The sequence below is a fragment of the Zingiber officinale genome, chromosome 2A (assembly GCF_018446385.1).
Source record: "Zingiber officinale cultivar Zhangliang chromosome 2A, Zo_v1.1, whole genome shotgun sequence".
NCBI classification, from domain to species: Eukaryota; Viridiplantae; Streptophyta; class Magnoliopsida; order Zingiberales; family Zingiberaceae; genus Zingiber; species Zingiber officinale.
Window position 1 is genome coordinate 174483557 of NC_055988.1, and position 18082 is coordinate 174501638.

At 38.1% G+C, this 18082-nt stretch overlaps 1 protein-coding gene and 1 long non-coding RNA gene across 2 annotated transcripts; both read right to left on the reverse strand.

Annotated features, from left to right (window-relative positions):
• Positions 1-204: 204 nt before the first annotated feature.
• Positions 205-1255, reverse strand: LOC122040305 (transcription factor RAX3-like). The gene is made up of 3 exons (XM_042599632.1): positions 999-1255; positions 767-896; positions 205-694 (listed from the first exon to the last, which is right to left on the reverse strand). Exons 1-3 carry the CDS (start codon positions 1132-1134, stop codon positions 310-312), a joined length of 651 nt encoding a protein of 216 aa, XP_042455566.1. The 5' UTR covers positions 1135-1255; the 3' UTR covers positions 205-309.
• A 5041-nt stretch (positions 1256-6296) lies between these two features.
• LOC122040306 lies at positions 6297-8046 on the reverse strand. Its single transcript, XR_006128579.1, has 3 exons — positions 7617-8046; positions 7035-7281; positions 6297-6900 (listed from the first exon to the last, which is right to left on the reverse strand). It is a non-coding gene; the product is annotated as an uncharacterized LOC122040306 (long non-coding RNA).
• Positions 8047-18082: the final 10036 nt, after the last annotated feature.

Sequence of the window (18082 nt, forward strand, 5' to 3'; positions counted from 1 at the left end):
ATAAATTCAAATTAAAAAAATAGTTTAGATGCGATATATATATATATATATATATATATATATATATAAACTCATTATCTCAAAATATATAACTCATTGTCTCAAAATGACTCTTAATGGCATTCACATAATTAATAAACCATGTACTAATTATTATTTTAAAAGTATAATCGGGTGCACGTACGAGGCTCCCCTATTGGTGGGTTATACGAAAAAATATATTTTATTCTATTTTACAAAATACTATTTTCGAAATTCGGGACCTACACTAATTGTATATACTACTACATGCCCACTTGTGTGGGTCCCTCACTTCATCACCGGCGGCGCCACCGCAAATGAGCTCTCATCGCCGTCCTCTCCGAAAAGCCAACCCATCTCCTCCAAGCCGACCGAGCTGAACTGGAGCAACTCGTCCAGCTCCGACATGAGTCCACTTGCCGAAGAGCAACCCGATGAATAATTACTGACAGAGTCTTCGCCGCCGCCGCCGCCGCCGCCGCCGGAGGGAGCCACTGCCGGAGCTCTGGTTTCTTCGTTGTCCATCGAGGCTGCAGGAGGCGAAGGCTTCTCCTTCCGGGAGGCGACGGCGCCTCCGCCGCTCCCGAAGAGCCTCTTCTTCAACTTGGTGTTCCAGTAGTTCTTGATCTCGTTGTCGGTCCTTCCCGGCAACCTCGTCGCAATAATTGACCATCTGTTAAAATCAAACGAAATCACTATGAATTCCGAATAGTTCTTGATCTCGCTGTCGGCAATCACCGATCACCTGCTGCCGATGCTGACGAAGAGGCTGCAGATGATGTTGTCTTCCTCCGCGGAGAAGTTCCCGCGCTTCAAGTTCGGCCGGAGATAGTTCAGCCACCGGAGCCGGCAGCTCTTCCCGCACCGATTCAGTCCTAATTAAGCAGCAAACTAATTAATTAACACACGTTTTATGAGATGATTAACTATAAAAGCAATGCATTAACAAGGAATTAATTAAACAACTAATCACTAACCGATCTTTTGGGGGAGGGCGATCCAGTTACCGCCGGTGCCATGCTGCTCCATGTAGGACTTCAGCTTCTCGTCCTCCTCCGGCGACCAGGGACCTTTCTTCATGTTAGCCTTGTCGCAACAAGGGGCTCGGCCCATTGTATTTGTCTTAACTATTTATTACCATCCGATAGGATAGCAAAATTAGTTTGATCTTGATTATTTAATATCAATCCATAGCATAACAATGTTATGCTATCGAGTGATCACTTAAGTGGTTAGTGTTGGTGATCAACTAAGAGACCATATATATAAAAAATGATATTGGAAGAAAATAAAGAAAATTTTAAAATAAAAGAAGAATTTACAAGTTTAAAATTTATATTATTAATAGTGTTGAATTAATTAACTAAATGATGATTTGCTGAGTTTGAAATTACGATATTATAATTTTTCATTTTATTAAATTATTTAGGAATTTTTGAAGCTTGAATGTGAATTGATGGGACTTTTCGAATATCAATTCGTTTTGTCAGACAATAAATTGATTGCTAGACTGATTGAACAAGGAAACGTTTTCCTCATCCCTCAATTTTTATTTATCTTTAAATTATTATTATAAGAATTATTGAACATTATATTAAAAAAATGTTTTTCTTATTTATTAATTGTACTTTAAGATTTAATAATAAATTTTGGATATTAAAAGATGACACCTTCCTATTTATGACTGTCCAATAAATGATGTATTATTGTAGCAAATGATGTATTATTATTATTATATTAAGTTGTTTATAATCCTGACAATAAATATCCCTTGGCGTCTAAGTAAATGGAATCCATGTGTCATTTTAATTAAGTTATATATCAAATTCTTAGAAGATTTTGTTCTTCCTTTGAAGCAAAGTTAAGCAAAAACAACAACAAAAAACAGCCAAAATTTAACAAATCCATGATTATTATAGCAGCATCCATGAGGGGGAAAGAACAAATTTGATTTTTCTTTACATTTATTTGATTTGGGTCCTGAAAATAGGAGAGAATTCATGAACCAAACACACATTTTTTTTTTTATTTTAAGATATCAAGATATATAGTTATTAGAAAATGCCAAGGCAAAGTCAAGAAAAATATATAGAAAAGACATGAAAGTTATCAAGATTATATTGCATGCTGCTGTTAAACTTTAATAATCTAAGAGATTAATATTACCTACAGTAAGCTGGATATAGATTTTTATGAAGAACTAGTAGTCAACAATGGGTGTTCACCAATGAACTTTGGCAAATAGTCAATGAAAGACTTCAACAAGCAGCAGCCAGAGTTGATCCAGAAACACTTTTCTTCTTTTCCAATCTTTCTCCTAAAATTGAAACCTGCAACCTAATTTAACCCTACAAAACCACCATCCAAAGCCCACAGAAAAAAGTTACCCATGGAGCAGTGCACCTGCTGCTGTAATGTAAATTGCTTTTCCCAATCCCACCCCTCCCCTTTGACAGCACACCCCCTCTCTCCCCTATTAAATGACCTTTTTACCCCTTTTTTTTAAAATAGCAAGGTATTTTATTTTTTTCCAATTTTATTTACTTTCTTAATTTTATTTTTTTCAATTTTATTTACTTCCTTAGTTTTATTTTTTAAAATAAATTTTATTTATTATTTTTTGATCAATTTTTTTAAATTTTTTATCCATATTTTACTTTTTAAATTTTTTATAAATAATAATCTATAAAATCTACTATTAAAAAAAACAAAAATTATAAAATATCGAATCCTCTATCCCAATATCACTTGTCCCCGTGTCCCACTCATTGCCCCACCCCATTGTCGGCGACATCATTGGCGGCCTCCGGCCGCTGTTCCAATTAAAACTATATCCTAGGAGGAAGGTGAATGTGATCGCCATCGACGCGATCAACCTCGAAATTCGGTCGGATTTGAGTAAACTTTTTTTCGTCGACGATTTAAGTCCTTGCTTAAATTCGGCCGAATTCAACGTCCATCGCCCTGATAGCGACCCCCGGGTTCACCTTCCTTTAGGGTATAGTTCTGATTGGGGTGACGATTAGAGGCCGCCAGTAGTGAACTCGAGGCGACAAGTGGGATTGGAGGACAGAGAAAATTGAGGACAAAAGATCCAATCTCATATTACAAATATAAAAAAAGCATGATATTTTTACCGAGAAAATACTTTTAAAAAAAATGATATAAAGGTAAATAATATGATGGGACTAGGAAAGGAATGTGTGCGAAAATCTAGATAAAAAAATAAATAATTATAAATATATAATAAAAAAATTTAAAAAGAATTAAAATTATAAAAAAATGATTAAAAAAGCAAAAATTAATAAAATAAAACAAAACAAAACAAAATAAAACGTGGCACTGCCCCTTCAAAATATATATATATATATATATATATATAATTTTTATTTTGATCCATATTTTTATACTATTTAAATTTTTATAAATAATAACTCTTAAAATCTAAGATAAAAAATAAAGAAAGATTAAAATATATAATAAAAAAGTTATTAAAAAATAAAACTGATAAAAAATAAAATTAGTTTAAAAAACAAAACTTAAAATAATTAAAATAAAAAAAACATGAATAAAGAATAAGGAAAAGAATAAAAGGGTAAATATCATTATATTTTACGATGACCCGAGAAGGAAAGGATGCCAGTAGGCAGGGCCGTCTCAAGATTCCTTGAGGCCCTAGGCAAAAAAAATTAAAAAATAATTTTTTTAAATATATTTTTAATTTTCTTTAACATTTTCATTTATATTTGGGACCGAAAATAATAATTTTAAAAAAATATTTTTAAAATTAGTCATTAAAAAGAATTAAATATTATTTTTTTAAAAAATTAATTTTTGATATAAAATTTAGTTTTCTGACGAGTATTTTGATAATAATTTTATTTTTATTAATAAAATTATTAAATTATTTAATCTTTTTAGTAAGAATGTCAAATAGACTTTATTAATTTTAATTTAAAAAATTTTATTTTCACAAATGCATTTTACTTTGTATTTTATGATAAAAAATCTTTAATTCATATTATTATCGAGAAATAAAAAGAAAGAGTAAGGAAGAAATATTATCGGCAAAGGAAAAGAAGAACATTCTCTGCAAGTATCATAGGTGAGGAAGAAGAAATATGTAAAATCGTTGATGAAAAAAGAAAAGGGCACAATGTATTGAGAGAACTATAAGGATTTTTAAGAAATATTGAGGAAAAAAGAATTTATTATGTTTTATAAGAATAGTATTACTAATTATAAAATAAAATGAGAATCAGAATAATAATAAAAAAAGAAAGAAATATGTTAATTTAAAAATGAATTATCTTTAAGGTAGAAGAGCCGGGTCTGTCAGTAGGGTTGGGCAAAACAGCTCTCTGTCCTTCCTGCAATGATGCTGTGTTCTTGAGTCCTTTAAAAAAAACAGTCTTTTGTCTGCTGCTTTCCATGATTTGGTTGTTGTAGAATTGCGTGGCCTAGTTGTAGACTTGATCCAAATTCAACCATGGAAAAGAAAAGAAAAGAAAAATGTCTACTTCAAATGAATAATAATGACGTGGATACCACCACTGCATTTATAGTGAAGAACTTGATGTCAATATGCATTTCCAGTCGGTTTACATGACATCGCAATCATTTGACAGGTCACCATCATAGAACAGTTGAGCAAGTAGCAAAAACCACTCAAACTTTGTTATAGTCATTAAAAAGATTCTGAGACAAATATGGGACTGCTAAATACATCCTAAACAAAGAAGAAAAGCTAAGATAAGCAATATAATTAATGACAATCATTTACAAGCTTTGAAAAGGTAAAAATAGAAAGAAAATTATTCTCACAAGCTATTTGTTCAGTATTCAAGTTAACATCTAATCTCATTGATAATCGAGGTCATGAGGTTAATAAGGAAGTTCCAGAATTTTTATTTCATAGATGATGATGTTCCATCATCACCGTCCTCTTCAATCCAATTCATCAGCATCTTGATCGGTCTCTTGCATGTTAAACATGTCATTGTTCTTAACAACAAGATCATTGGCAAACTAAAATGCAAAAAGGAAATTTGTCACTGACTAGCAAGTCTTAGCTTGGAACATAATGGTCTGTCTATGCAACTCAACACAATTATATTCTAAGACTTACTATTCAGTGACAAATTTCTTTCTTGCATTTCAGTCTGTCAGCGATCTTGTTGTTAAGAATAATGACACGCTTAACAAGCAAGAGATCGACCAAGATGCTGATAAACTAGAAGATGAAGAGGATGGTGATGATTGGAACGTTATTATATGTGAAACAAAAACTCTGGAACTTCCTTATAAGCTGATGACCTCAATTATGCTCATTGTAGAGATTAGATGTTAACTTGAATGCTGAACATATAGCTTGTGAAAATAACTTTTTTGTTTTTACCTTTTCAAAGCCTATTAATAATCATAATTATGTTGTATGTCTTAGTTTTTCTTCTGCTTGCCTTGTGCATTGTTTGAAATCCTTTTGCATCACAACCTTTTTCTATTATGTCAAATTTTGGCACTGTCATTTCAATCTGTGGCTCCTTATCTTTGAAAATTACATGAATCTTCCGAAGCTGATTTCTGCTTATGCAGCACTGATTCAAATTCCTCGCTTTCTAGTTGTGATTTAACCTCGCTTTTCAGTTGAACAAATGAATTTAGATTATGATGATGGTTTATAACATCAAAAAGAAACAGACAAATCCCTTTGACATGTGTATATGCTTAATCAAGGTGGATTAAACATATAGGTAAAGAAAAGAAATACCGGTTAGAAGAATTTCCATTTTGCCTAGCTCTTTTCTGTGACTTCAGAATTTGTTCAGAATGAATATCTGCATTATTGTCAGGTAACATGCTGATTCTTAGCAAACCAATCTGAATGCTGTCTATTCATTTATTGGAAAAATTCTTCCCTCTCACTAGACAAATGCTCACACTCTCTCTTGAACTTATTATGAAGGTTGTCCTTCTCCAGCTTTATGCTTTCCTTTTCTTTCTTGAGGTACTGAGCAACTGCTTTTCTCTCTTCCTCAAGCGGGGGGGTGAACATTCGGTTAATTCAGTTCATAAATTAACCGAATTAATCGAAAATCGAATTAGTGTTGATTAACCGAATCAAATTAAAGTTTTACTAAAACTGAATTAACTGAATTAGCTATTTCAGTTAACACCGAATAAATTAAATTTATTTAAAATAACAATAAAAAAAAATTATACAAAATTAATATCAAATTAATTAAATTAATTGAATTAACCGAATGTTTACCCCTCAAACTTTTCTGTTTCTTTATTTAGGTCGTCTATTTTTTCTTCAATAAGTTCCCAATCTGGCTCAAATTTCTCCTTTTCAGCTTTCCATCTTTCAGTTTCAGCAAGAAGTACTAGTTTCTGGGCTATGAGACCATCAATTTCTCCTTTAAATTCATTTTCTAGAACACGCAACTTATTTCTCTCTCCTATGATGATTTCTAACATTTCTTCCAAAAGAAGAATCTCTTTCTTCTTATCTTCGAAACTAGCTTTACTTTTCTCAAGATCTACCTTCAGCTCAAGGATACTTTCACTTTCCTTTTGAACTGCAACCTCTGCTTCTCTTTGTGAACAAATTAAACTCTATTCTCTCTCCTCATGCAATTTCATTTTGTTGGCAACGTTTTCTTGCTTCTCAGCTAACTCAGAAAGCTGCAAATCAACAGCACCTTCTCTTTCACGAATAGCAATTTCTCTAGCAGAGAGAACATCCTCAACTGCAGATTTTTTAGCCTCCACTTCGTTCTTCAACTTTAGATACCACTGTTCAATTTCATTTTTCAACTCACTTTTTCTCTTCTTCAAAAGAGCTTCATGTGCTACCCTAATTCTTTGAATTTCATCCTACAAGCATAATAATAAAAGAATTCAACACCTAGTAATGAAAGGAACTAGTCATAATTGTTAAGACTTTCTATACAATGCAACAAAATCTTTAAACAAAAAATGGTTAAACCCCAGAACCAAGAATTCATCACCTATCTTTGCACAAAATATTTTCCTGTAAAACAAGCAACTCCTGCTCTTTTTTAGCAAGCTTTGTTTCGCACTTAACAATGGCCTCTAGTTGCTAGAGCAGCAGCTTCTAAATCCAAGTTGGATTTCTCAATGCAATTTAACTCTTTGGTCCTTTCAAAGATGAATTCCTCCCTCCGATTTCACAATTTCTGGCTCTCATATAAGGCTTGTTTTTGAAGATTCATCTCATTTTCCTTATTATCACACCTATAATATAGTTGAGTTGAGAATCAGAAAGACAAATAGAATCTGCTAAACTGTACACAATATAAATTAACTAGATAATTTTGAAATTGAAATATCGATACACAATAACATGATTCAACCCAAAACTAACAGAGCATATGTTGCAAGTGGCAAAACCAGAATACAAACAACAAAAGTGAATCTTTGCGAGCAATTTTATTTTCCAGAAATATTGGATGAGAAAATGCCGATATGGGAAAACAGAATGTCATTGACAATTGGTTTTACAATGATGAACGCAAAGAAGCTCCTTCATAAAAGATCAATACTGAAAAACAGCCAGAAGAACAACTTACTCTGACTTAAAAGTAGCATGACGCCTCTTGAGATCATCTTCCCGAGCTGAAATATCATCTTATGTTCATAATGTAGAATTGTGTGTTCGGGCTGATTCTTTTTCCAAAGATTCTGCGGCAAGTAGCTTTCTTTCAGCCTCAACCAATTTTAATTTTTGTTGTGCTTCTTCCATCATTGTCTGAGCTTCGGCAATCTTGCATTCATAATCAACCGCCTATTCCACTAGATTGTCATGCAAAGCCGTCTCAATCTACATAAGACCACATACACAAAATTCCAACACTTTTACATCATAAAACCAGCATATTGTACATGATATTAGAGTGCAACAATCAAGGCATATCTATAGATCAAACACTGATGAGTTGAAGGTGTTCCTCGCAGCCATGAAACGTTGGTTAGTGATCCTGCTCCTAGAGCACTGCATCTATGTACAGAGTGGGGAAGAAGGGTTGTTAAGATGTATGAACAGTGATACAGTGAATAATGATAAGGCCCGACCAACGGAAGTCAAGAAGACGTGACAGTCAAAAGTTAAGGAGACGTAACAGTCAACAGTCAGGAGGACGTGACAGTGAGTAGTTAGAAAAAGAAGAGGTAGGATTGCCTGATGTCATCAGTCGCATGATGCACGATACAGATCAGGATCTCAGATCTGAATCAGGATGTACCATCGGAGCGATGTCTGACGTGCTCCGACTGGTCAGGTTTCACAGTTAGGTTATATTCAGGTCTGGTTCTCACAGTAGGCTAACTCTGTTGGGATTTTTAATTCAATTCCCTTTAGTCCCACATTGCTAAGCTAAAGAAACTTAGAAGCCTTTATATATGGAAGGCTTCCATGCTAGCTTAGTCAAGTTAAGGAGGATCTACACGCATGCGCGGGCTAAGCCCAAATCAGGTGGTTTCAGGGGGTTCGAACCGGAAATCCATAAACCGGTCGCGACGCACGCGATCATCGCGCGCAGGGGGGGTGTAAATCCCCAGCTCGTGGGCCTCGCACTTACGGGCGGCCCAGATCGTTTTTGCCAGTCCGGTTTGGTTCACACCTGGTTTGGTCCGCGTGAGGATGCGAAGCAACGCATCCGCGCGTGAGAAGAGGAAGCATAAGCAAAGTGTGCGTCTCTTCCTCTGCACTGCTTCTCAACTCACTCCAGAAAGCAAAGCATTCCTTCTTCCTTGCTTTCTACTTTTTCTTCCTTCTTTCCGAGTTGTTCTGAGGCCTGAGGTTGAGTCCGAGTGCGGTGCTCGTTTTGGAGTGCACCTACGAGCGACGCGAGCGGTTGTCGGATCTTGGGAGGATTTTTCCGGAGAGCCTCTGCATCGTGGGCGGCAATAAATTCTCTAAAGATAGTCGGCACGTCCGACGCTTCGACCGGAGATACACAATTTCTTAACCCTTATTGTTATTAACGTTTATTGCATGCTCATCATTTATTGGTGCAATTATAGATTACTGTATTAGCGTAATTAGTTCTATTACAATTTTAGAGAATTTATTGTAGCATCAATAAACATGATGAACGATAGGGTAACGGGGTCTGATGAGGCTAGCGCCCGACCCAAAAGATTTTTCGGGCAAAACTTCAGACGTTGGCAACAACGAATGAAATTTTGGCTTACTACGCTAGGGCTATTCTCTGTTATAGAAACAGACCCTCCTTCACCCAATGAAGAGGAACATGCCCGTAGTGCTGCCTTAGAGATGTTTAAGCAAAGGGATTATCTCTGCCATGGGAGAATCCTATCTGCCCTCTCAGACGCACTATTTGATGTGTACTGTTCAACCGCTTCAGCTAAAGAGCTGTGGAAATCTTTGGATAAAAAATACAACTCTGAAGATTCTGGTTTAGAAAAGTACACTGTGGCAAAATTCCTAAAATTCAAAATGGTTGAAGGCAAATCTGTGATAGAGCAGACACATGAATTCCAAGTCCAAATTCATGGTCTTGCTGAAGGATGTTAGGATCCTTCGTACGGCTAGAGAGGGGGGTGTGAATAGCCGACCCCAATTGCTCGCGTTTCTTCCTACGATTAGGTTAGTGCAGCGGAAATACAACGTAGAAAGAAAACAGGAGAAGAAAGACAAACCATATAACGAGGTTCGGAGATGAACTCCTACTCCTCGGCGTGTCCGTAAGGTGGACGAAGCCTACCAATCCGTCGGTGGATGAGTCCCCGGAAACCCGGCTAATAGATACTCCTTGTGGGTGGAGAAACCTCACCACAATCTTTGCAACAGCAATAGGAGTACAAATAGGAACAAGAAAACAAGAACAGAAATGTAAACAACACTTGCTTGCCTTCTTGAAGTCAGCAGGAACCCTGGTGAAGCAGCAGCTTCTCGGATCCAAGCCTAGCTAGAAAACCAGCAACAGGAAGCTCACGCGAAGCTTTAGCACCCAACGAGCTCAACAAAGCTCAGCAGGAAGAAGAAGCAGAAGCTTCAGGCAGGAGAGAACTTCCAGAAGGAAGAAGAAGTAGCTCCAGAAGTAACTTTCACCGAAGTCCTGTAGCCCTCTTTTATACCTGAGAAGAAGAAGAGCAGAGAACTAGCCGTTGCGTCGCAACGGCTAGATCCCTGATCGGTCCATGGACCGATCAGGCTTCGGTCCCTCGTCTGATCGGCGTCTCCTGATCGGTCTTATGGACCGATCAGGAAACATCCTGATCGGTCCATAGACCGATCAGGCTTCGGTTCCTCAGCCACTGATCTATGCCTGATCGGTCTGCCGACCGATCAGGCCATGGGTGGATCGGTCAGCAGATCGATCCACGGCTTTCTTCTCGCGAGGTCCTGATCGGTCTCCAGACCGATCAGATTTCAATCAGTGAGCCACTGATCTGATTCTGATCGGTCACCAGACCGATCAGGGCAAACGCAGTATCACTGGATCGGTCACCAGACCGATCCAAACTTCTCAGCCCTAAACCTAAGGCTTCCACACCAACATCCGGTCAACCTTGACCTGTTGGTACATCATCCCTAGCATCTGGTCACTCCCTTGACCTGCTAGCACTCCCCGCTAAGTGTCCGGTCAATCCCTTTGACCCACTTAGACTTTTCCACACCAGATGTCCGATCATCTCTGATCCATCTGGATTTTCCTCTTCGTGCCAAGTATCCGATCACTCCCTTGATCTACTTGGACTTTCCAACACCAGATGTCCGATCACCCTTGATCCATCTGGATTTTCCCTTGCATGGCTTCACTCACCAGGACTTTCACCTAGCTTCACTCACTAGGGTTTTCACCTGGCTTTACTCACCAGGATTTCCACACTGCCTAACATCCCTGTTAGGACTTTCCCATTGTCTGGCTTCACTCACCAGGACTTTCCAACTGCCTAACATCCCTTTTACCTGGCTTCACTCACCAGGATTTCCACACCGCCTAACATCCCAGTTAGGACTTTCTCACTGCCTGGCTTCACTCACCAGGACTTTCCCTTGTGCCAAGCTCCCTGCTTGGACTTCTCCGTGCCAAGTCACCATACTTGGACTTTTCCAGTGCCAAGTCTCCATACTTGGACTTTTCCGGTGCCAAGCTCCCTGCTTGGACTTTTCCGTTGCCAAGTCTCCATACTTGGACTTTTCCGGTGCCAAGCTCCCTGCTTGGACTTTTCCGTTGCCAAGTCTCCATACTTGGACTTTTTTCCGAATCAGGTCAACCAGGTCAACCTTGACCTACGGTTGCACCAACAATCTCCCAAACATCTATTCTTGTCAAACATCAAGAATAGAACGTCAAATATCAACATACAACTCAACTAGGTCAATCTTGACCTAAGGTTGCATCAAGAATCTTCCCAAGTCAAACATCAAAATACAACTCGAGTCAAGTCAACTCGAGTCGGGTCAACCAGGTCAACCTTGACCTAAGGTTGCACCAATAAAGGAGATATGTCATTACCTGAAAAATTTCAGGTCTTGTCAATCATCGAAAAATTGCCTCCGAGTTGGAAAGATTTTGGCATGACTCTTAAACATCGGAGAGGTAAAATCTCTCTCGAAGATTTGATGATTGCCTTAAATATCGAAGAAGAACATCAGAAGCAACATAAAAATGATGATACAAGAATGCCTATGGATTTTATTCCAAAGGCGAATGTAGTAGTCTCATCTGATAAGAAGAAATTCAAAAAACAGAAAATGAAAAACAAGATGAAACCCAACCCAAAGGTTCAAAAGAAAACTGGAACCAAACCTAAGCCTTGCTGGGCATGTGTACAGGTTGAACATTATGCCAAATTCTGCCCTAAGCGAAAGGACAAGGAGAAAAACCAAAGAAATACGTCCAACACCAAGGCACAAGTAAATGTCGTGACTGCTAGTGACGACACCAGCGATAGGTTTGTTACCTTCAAACCCGAACTAAACTTGATTTATCAACCCAATGAATGGTTAGTTGATACAGGTGCTAATGTACACTGTTGTGCTGATCACTCTGCCTTCCTTACTTATCAGGTAATTGAAGGCACTTCCGTGACCATGGGGAACCATTCTGCAGCCAGGGTGTTTGGGATAGGACAAGTTGACCTGAGGTTCACCTCTGGAAAAGTCCTGTCACTGCATGAGGTGCATCATGTTCCAGCGGTCCGTCGGAATTTGATTAGCGGATCAAAGTTAGTCTGTGCTGGTTATGAGTTGAACTTCAAATGTAATAAAGTTATAATATTACATTTATGAACCTTTATTGGAAAAGGTTACCTTAATGAAGGTTTATTTAAACTCAATGTAGAAAATGCTACTTTAAATAAAACTTCTGATATTGGTTGTTCATATAACATTGAGTCTTATGATCTGTGACATGACAAATTAGGACATGTCAATTTTAATACCATAAAAAGGATGATGAATCTTGACATGATCCCTAAGCATGCTATAAATGATAAGAAAAAATGTGAAATTTGTGTGCAATATAAACAACCCTGTAAACCCTTCAAATCAGTTGATAGAAATTCTGATATTTTAGAATTGATTCATACTGACTGTTGTGAGTTTAACGGTGTAATAACGAGAGACCATAAAACGTATTTCATTACCTTCATTGATGATCACTCTCGTTATTGTTATGTTATTTGCTAAAAACCAAGGATAAAGCTTTAGATAAATTTATGATTTTTAAATCTGAAGCCGAGAATCAAACCGATAAAACTATTAAGAGGTTAAGGTCTGATAGAGGTGGAGAATTTACCTCGAACCTGTTTCAAAAATTTTGTCAAGATACAGGTATAATCCATGAGGTAACTGCTCCATATAGTCCTCAATCCAACGGTATAGCAGAACGAAAAAATCGAACCCTTGAAGATATAATTAATTCCATGTTAGGCAGTTCTGGGTTACCCAACTTTATGTGGGGGGAGGCTCTATACACTGCATGTCATGTGCTAAATAGAGTCCCAATGAAGTCAAGGGATAAAACCCCATATGAGCTTTGGAAAGGCCGAAGGACAAGTTTGAAATACCTTAAAGTGTGGGGGTGCCTGGCAAAGGTACTAGTACCTGAACACAGAAGGAAAAAACTTGGTCCAAAGACCGTAAATGGTATCTTCTTGGGTTATGCTTAAAATAGTATTGCATATAGGTTCCTGATTATTAAATCAGAAATTCCTGGAATAGATGCAAATACTATTGTAGAACTTCGCGATGCTACATTTTTTGAGGATATATTTCCTATGAAGACGAGAACACCTCAATCTAGTATTCCTACTAGAAATGAGACTTCTTCCGTAGAGGTCCCATTATCCGTAGTGGGTACACCTTCCTCAAGTCACTCTAGACTAGATGAATCTAGTGAGTATACAGAACCGATAAGGAGCAAGAGGCAACGTGTGTCTACAGATTTAGGCCAGGACTTTATCACCTATAATATAGAAGGTGACCCTGTGACATATAGAGATGCTATGGCTTCTCCTGAAGCTAAGCACTGGAAAGAGGGCATTAAAAGTGAAATGGACTCTATTATCTCTTATGCCACTTGGGAGTTGGTCGATTTACCTCCTGGGTGTAACACTATAGGATGTAAATGGGTGTTTAAAAGAAAACTAAAACCTGATGGGTCAGTAGATAAATTCAAAGTCCGCCTAGTTGCTAAGGGATTCAAACAGAAAGAAGGGATTGACTATTTTGACACTTATTCTCCTGTTACAAGAATTACTACAATCCGAGTGTTAATAGCATTGGCGTCCATATATCATCTTGAGATCCATCAAATGGATGTCAAAACGACATTCCTTAATGGAGATCTTGAAGAAGAGATATATATGGATCAACCTGAGGGATATGTAGTTTCTGGAAATGAGAACAAAGTTTGTAGGTTAGTCAAATCTCTTTATGGTTTGAAGCAAGCCCCAAAGCAGTGGCACGAAAAATTTGATAGAGCTATGCTATCATTTGGCTTTGAAGTGAATGACTCTGATAAATGTGTATATGCTAAAATGAAAGGTGATAATTATATTATCCTATGTTTATATGTAGATGATATTCTACTGTTTGGAACTAACCTTTCTATTATAAAAGAGACTAAGGCCCTCTTAAGTGGTAAGTTTGATATGAAGGATATAGGTTGTGTTGATATGATTTTAGGGCTGAAGTTGACTCGATCAACTGATGGAATAGCAATTTCTCAGTCACTCTATGTTGAGAAAGTATTAGAGAAATATGGCTATATCCAAGTTAAATCTGTTGTCACACCATATGACCCTTCAAAAACTCTCCACAAGAATAATAGTGGTGTGACAATGTCTCAATTAAGATACTCACAAATAATAGGTAGTCTAATGTATTTAGCTAATTGTTCTAGACCTGATATTTCTTTTGCTATAACGAAATTGAGCAGGTTTACCAGCTATCCGGACAGAACGCATTGGGATGCATTAGATAGCGTACACAGATATCTGAAAGGCACTATATCCTTGGGCTTGTGGTATGGGAGATTCCCTGCAGTCCTGGAGGGATATAGTGATGCTAGTTGGATAGCTGACACTGCTGAGTATAAAAGCGTTACTGGTTATGTCTTTACACTTGGAGGCGGTGCAGTTGCTTGGAGGTCTGTTAAACAGACAATTATAACCCGGTCTACATCTGAGGCAGAATTGTATGCTTTGGATACCACAGTAACTGAAGCTGATTGATTTAAGGGTCTTCTTTCTGAAATTCCCTTGATGATGAAGCCAATACCTTCTATTTCAGTGCACTGTGATAATCAAACAACAATAGCTCAGATTAGAAGCTCCAAGTATAATCAGAAACAGAAGAGACATGTACGAATAAGATTGAAGTCTATTCGTGAGCTAGTGTCTCTTGGAGTGGTGTCATTGGACTTTGTAAGTTCAAAAGACAATATTGCTGATCCACTCACTAAAAGACTTGATTATGAGAAAATCAAGAGATCCAGTAAGGGAATGAGACTGAGGCCTATCCTGGTTTCATCTATAGCGGCAACCCAACCTATCTGATTGGAGATTCCAAAAAATAGGTTCAATGTGGTACAAACAAGCTATAAGGGTGAAACGTAGGCATCAAATTGATTGAGATGTAATCTCATAGTCTCTTCCCTGGATAGATGCTTGACTGCTAGTAAGGATGAGCTTAGGAGCTCTTAATGACAGGATGCTTGCAGTACATCCTTGGAGAACTAACCTATGTAAGTGTAACTGTGAGGCCGCAGTGTGGGGGGTCTAGGCAACTCTCCTTAGCACTTATGAAACAAGATTCGGTGGCATGACCGTAATGCACCAACTCAGAAGGATTCAACCGTCGCCAGTGATGAGTTGTTACCAATTGATCTTCACATATAAAAGGTTTAAGATCAAGACTCTGTTCTCTTCAAACCTATGTGAATAAGATTTGTGTACTTAGGTGAAAATTCAAACCGGAAGGTATTTTCACTGAAAGCTCATTGCAACCAAACCTTAGAACATATCTTTGTTTTTGACTAAAATAATTTGAATTAGTTGGGGATTGTTGGGATTTTTAATTCAATTTCCTTTAGTCCCACATTGCTAAGCTAAAGAAGCTTAGAAGCCTTTATATATGGAAGACTTCCATGCTAGCTTAGTCAAGTTAAGGAGGACCTACACGTATGCGCGGGCTAAGCCCAAATCAGGTGGTTTTAGGGGTTCGAACTGGAAATCCATAAACCGGGCGCGACGCATGCGATCATCGCGCGCAGGGGCGGTGCAAATCCCCAGCTCGTGGGCCTCACGCTTACGGGCGGCCCGGATCATTTTTGCCAGTCCGGTTTGGTTCACCCCGTTCGTTTTTGTTAGCCGGTTTGGTTCACACCTGGTTTGGTCCGCATGAGGAAGTGAAGCAGCGCTTCGGTTCTGTCCGCGTCGCGTGAGGATGCGAAGCAACGCATCCAGCGCATCCGCGCGTGAGAAGAGGAAGCATAAGCAAAGTGTGCGTCTCTTCCTTTGCACTGCTTCAAGTGTATAAATACACTTCCTCACTTCCTTCTCAACTCACTCCAGAAAGCAAAGCATTCCTTCTTCCTTGCTTTCTACTTCTTCTTCCTTCTTTCCGAGTTGTTCTGAGGCTTGGTTCGCGATCTGAGGTTGAGTCCAAGTGCGGTGTTCGTTTTGGAGTGCACCTACGAGCGACGCGAGCGGTTGTCGGATCTTGGGAGGATTTTTTCGGAGAGCCTCTGCACCGTGGGTGGCAATAAATTCTCTAAAGACAGTCGACACGTTCGATGCTTCGACCGGAGATACACAATTTTTTAACTCTTACTGTTATTAACGTTTATTGCATGCTCGTCATTTATTGATGCAATTATAGATTACTGTATTAGCATAATTAGTTCTATTACAAACTCATGGTCAGCTCTTGAGCGATCTCACCGCAACTCTCCCCCTCATGACTTAAGCCAGGAGTCATGCCTGACAGTTCATCCCGAGTTGTCCCTAATCATATCCGGACGGGACAGAAGGTGCTAGATGACAATAAGATCAAAAAATCGTAATTGCTTGTCAGAGAATAACTGTTGTATGTTAGGGAATATTCCAATGGTCGGCTATCATCTACGAGTGGAATCTTCTTCCGTTCCATAGAAGGGTGCCACATGTCCTCCATCACCCTACAAGGCCTGACACACGACATTCTCTGACATTGATAAAGTTTCAGAGGTACGCACGATCATATAAAAAGGGAGGTCCTCTCCCTTGTGCAGGCACGCACGCACTTCTGCTTTCGTCCTCTACTATTCTTTTTTTCTTGGTGCATTTTTTTTTCTAGGGAAAAAGTACTTAACTTGAGTATTGGAGGGCCTGCTCCAAGGATTTTTTTCCTGGTTCTGGCTTCTAACGTTCCGTGTGCTTGTCTGAATGCGCGCAGAGTTCAAGTACCACCTGCTTAGTTACTGTCATCCGTCAATGCCATGTGGGGGTTCGTTCTCGAGGACACATATGATAAGGGTGTCATAGTCGTCTCTCTATCAACACCAACAATAATTCATCTGACTTTCGTCTGACTCAGATTCCGAACAGGATTAAACAGGGTCGACAACAACGAGTGACGTTGACACGATTAGAGATTGACATTAATGTGTACTTCTTGTTATGCGACTTCCAAGTGTTCAAGGCGCTAGTGAGCAGCTACCTAGGGCTCAACTATCACAAAGATGTACCTGAAAGTGGAGGAGGTGTCCAAGGGCGATGGGAGGAGCTTAATGAATGTCGGCAAGCTCATGAAGGCAAAAGCCTTGAGTTTTGTAAATAAAAATTACTCAAAGTTGACCTTATCATGTGGTGTGAAGATTAGAAGTTTTCGAGTCGATGTTAAGTATGAACTTTGTCAAAATTAATAATGATAAATAAATAAAGAATAGTAAAGTTATGTTATCATGCTACAATCAGTGCTGAGAAAATCGGGTCGGTCCGATCGATTGAACCACGAATCGGCTCTGGATCCGATCCGGTCAATCATTAAAGTCGAAAAAATAAAAAAAATCGATCAAAACTGGTCAAAACCATTTAAAATCGGTCAAAATTAGTCAAAATCGTTTAAAACCGATTAAAATCAGTCAAAATCGCTCGAAATCAATCAAAATCACAGGTTCAATTAGGATTGAACCATGATTTTTAATTATTGAAACATATTCTATATATATATATATATAACGGTTGAACCATCGGTTCGACCGATCAAACCTTAAAAATCTCGATTCGATCATCTTACCGGTTCAGTGACAAATCCGATTTTTAAAACATTGACTACAATTCAAAGTATTTAACATAGTAACATCTATCAAGTAGATGGCTCCTCATATATATATATATATAACAGTTGAATCATCGGTTCGACCGATCAAACCTTAAAAATCTCGATTCGATCATCTTACCGGTTCAGTGACAGATCCGATTTTCAAAACATTAGCTACAATTCAAAATATTTAACATAGTAACATTTATCAAGTAGATGGCTCCTTCACAAATTACTAAAAGATCAATATTGTAATTT

What these genes read in the sequence shown, in the direction of transcription:
- LOC122040305 (XM_042599632.1), bottom strand. Translation starts at nt 1,134, where the DNA reads ATGGGCCGAGCCCCTTGTTGCGACAAGGCTAACATGAAGAAAGGTCCC. An exon ending in CGCCCTCCCCCAAAAGATCG is followed by an intron (nt 897 to 998) that starts GTTAGTGATTAG and finishes CTGCTTAATTAG; the next exon opens with GACTGAATCGGTGCGGGAAG. An exon ending in TTCGTCAGCATCGGCAGCAG is followed by an intron (nt 695 to 766) that starts GTGATCGGTGAT and finishes TGATTTTAACAG; the next exon opens with ATGGTCAATTATTGCGACGA.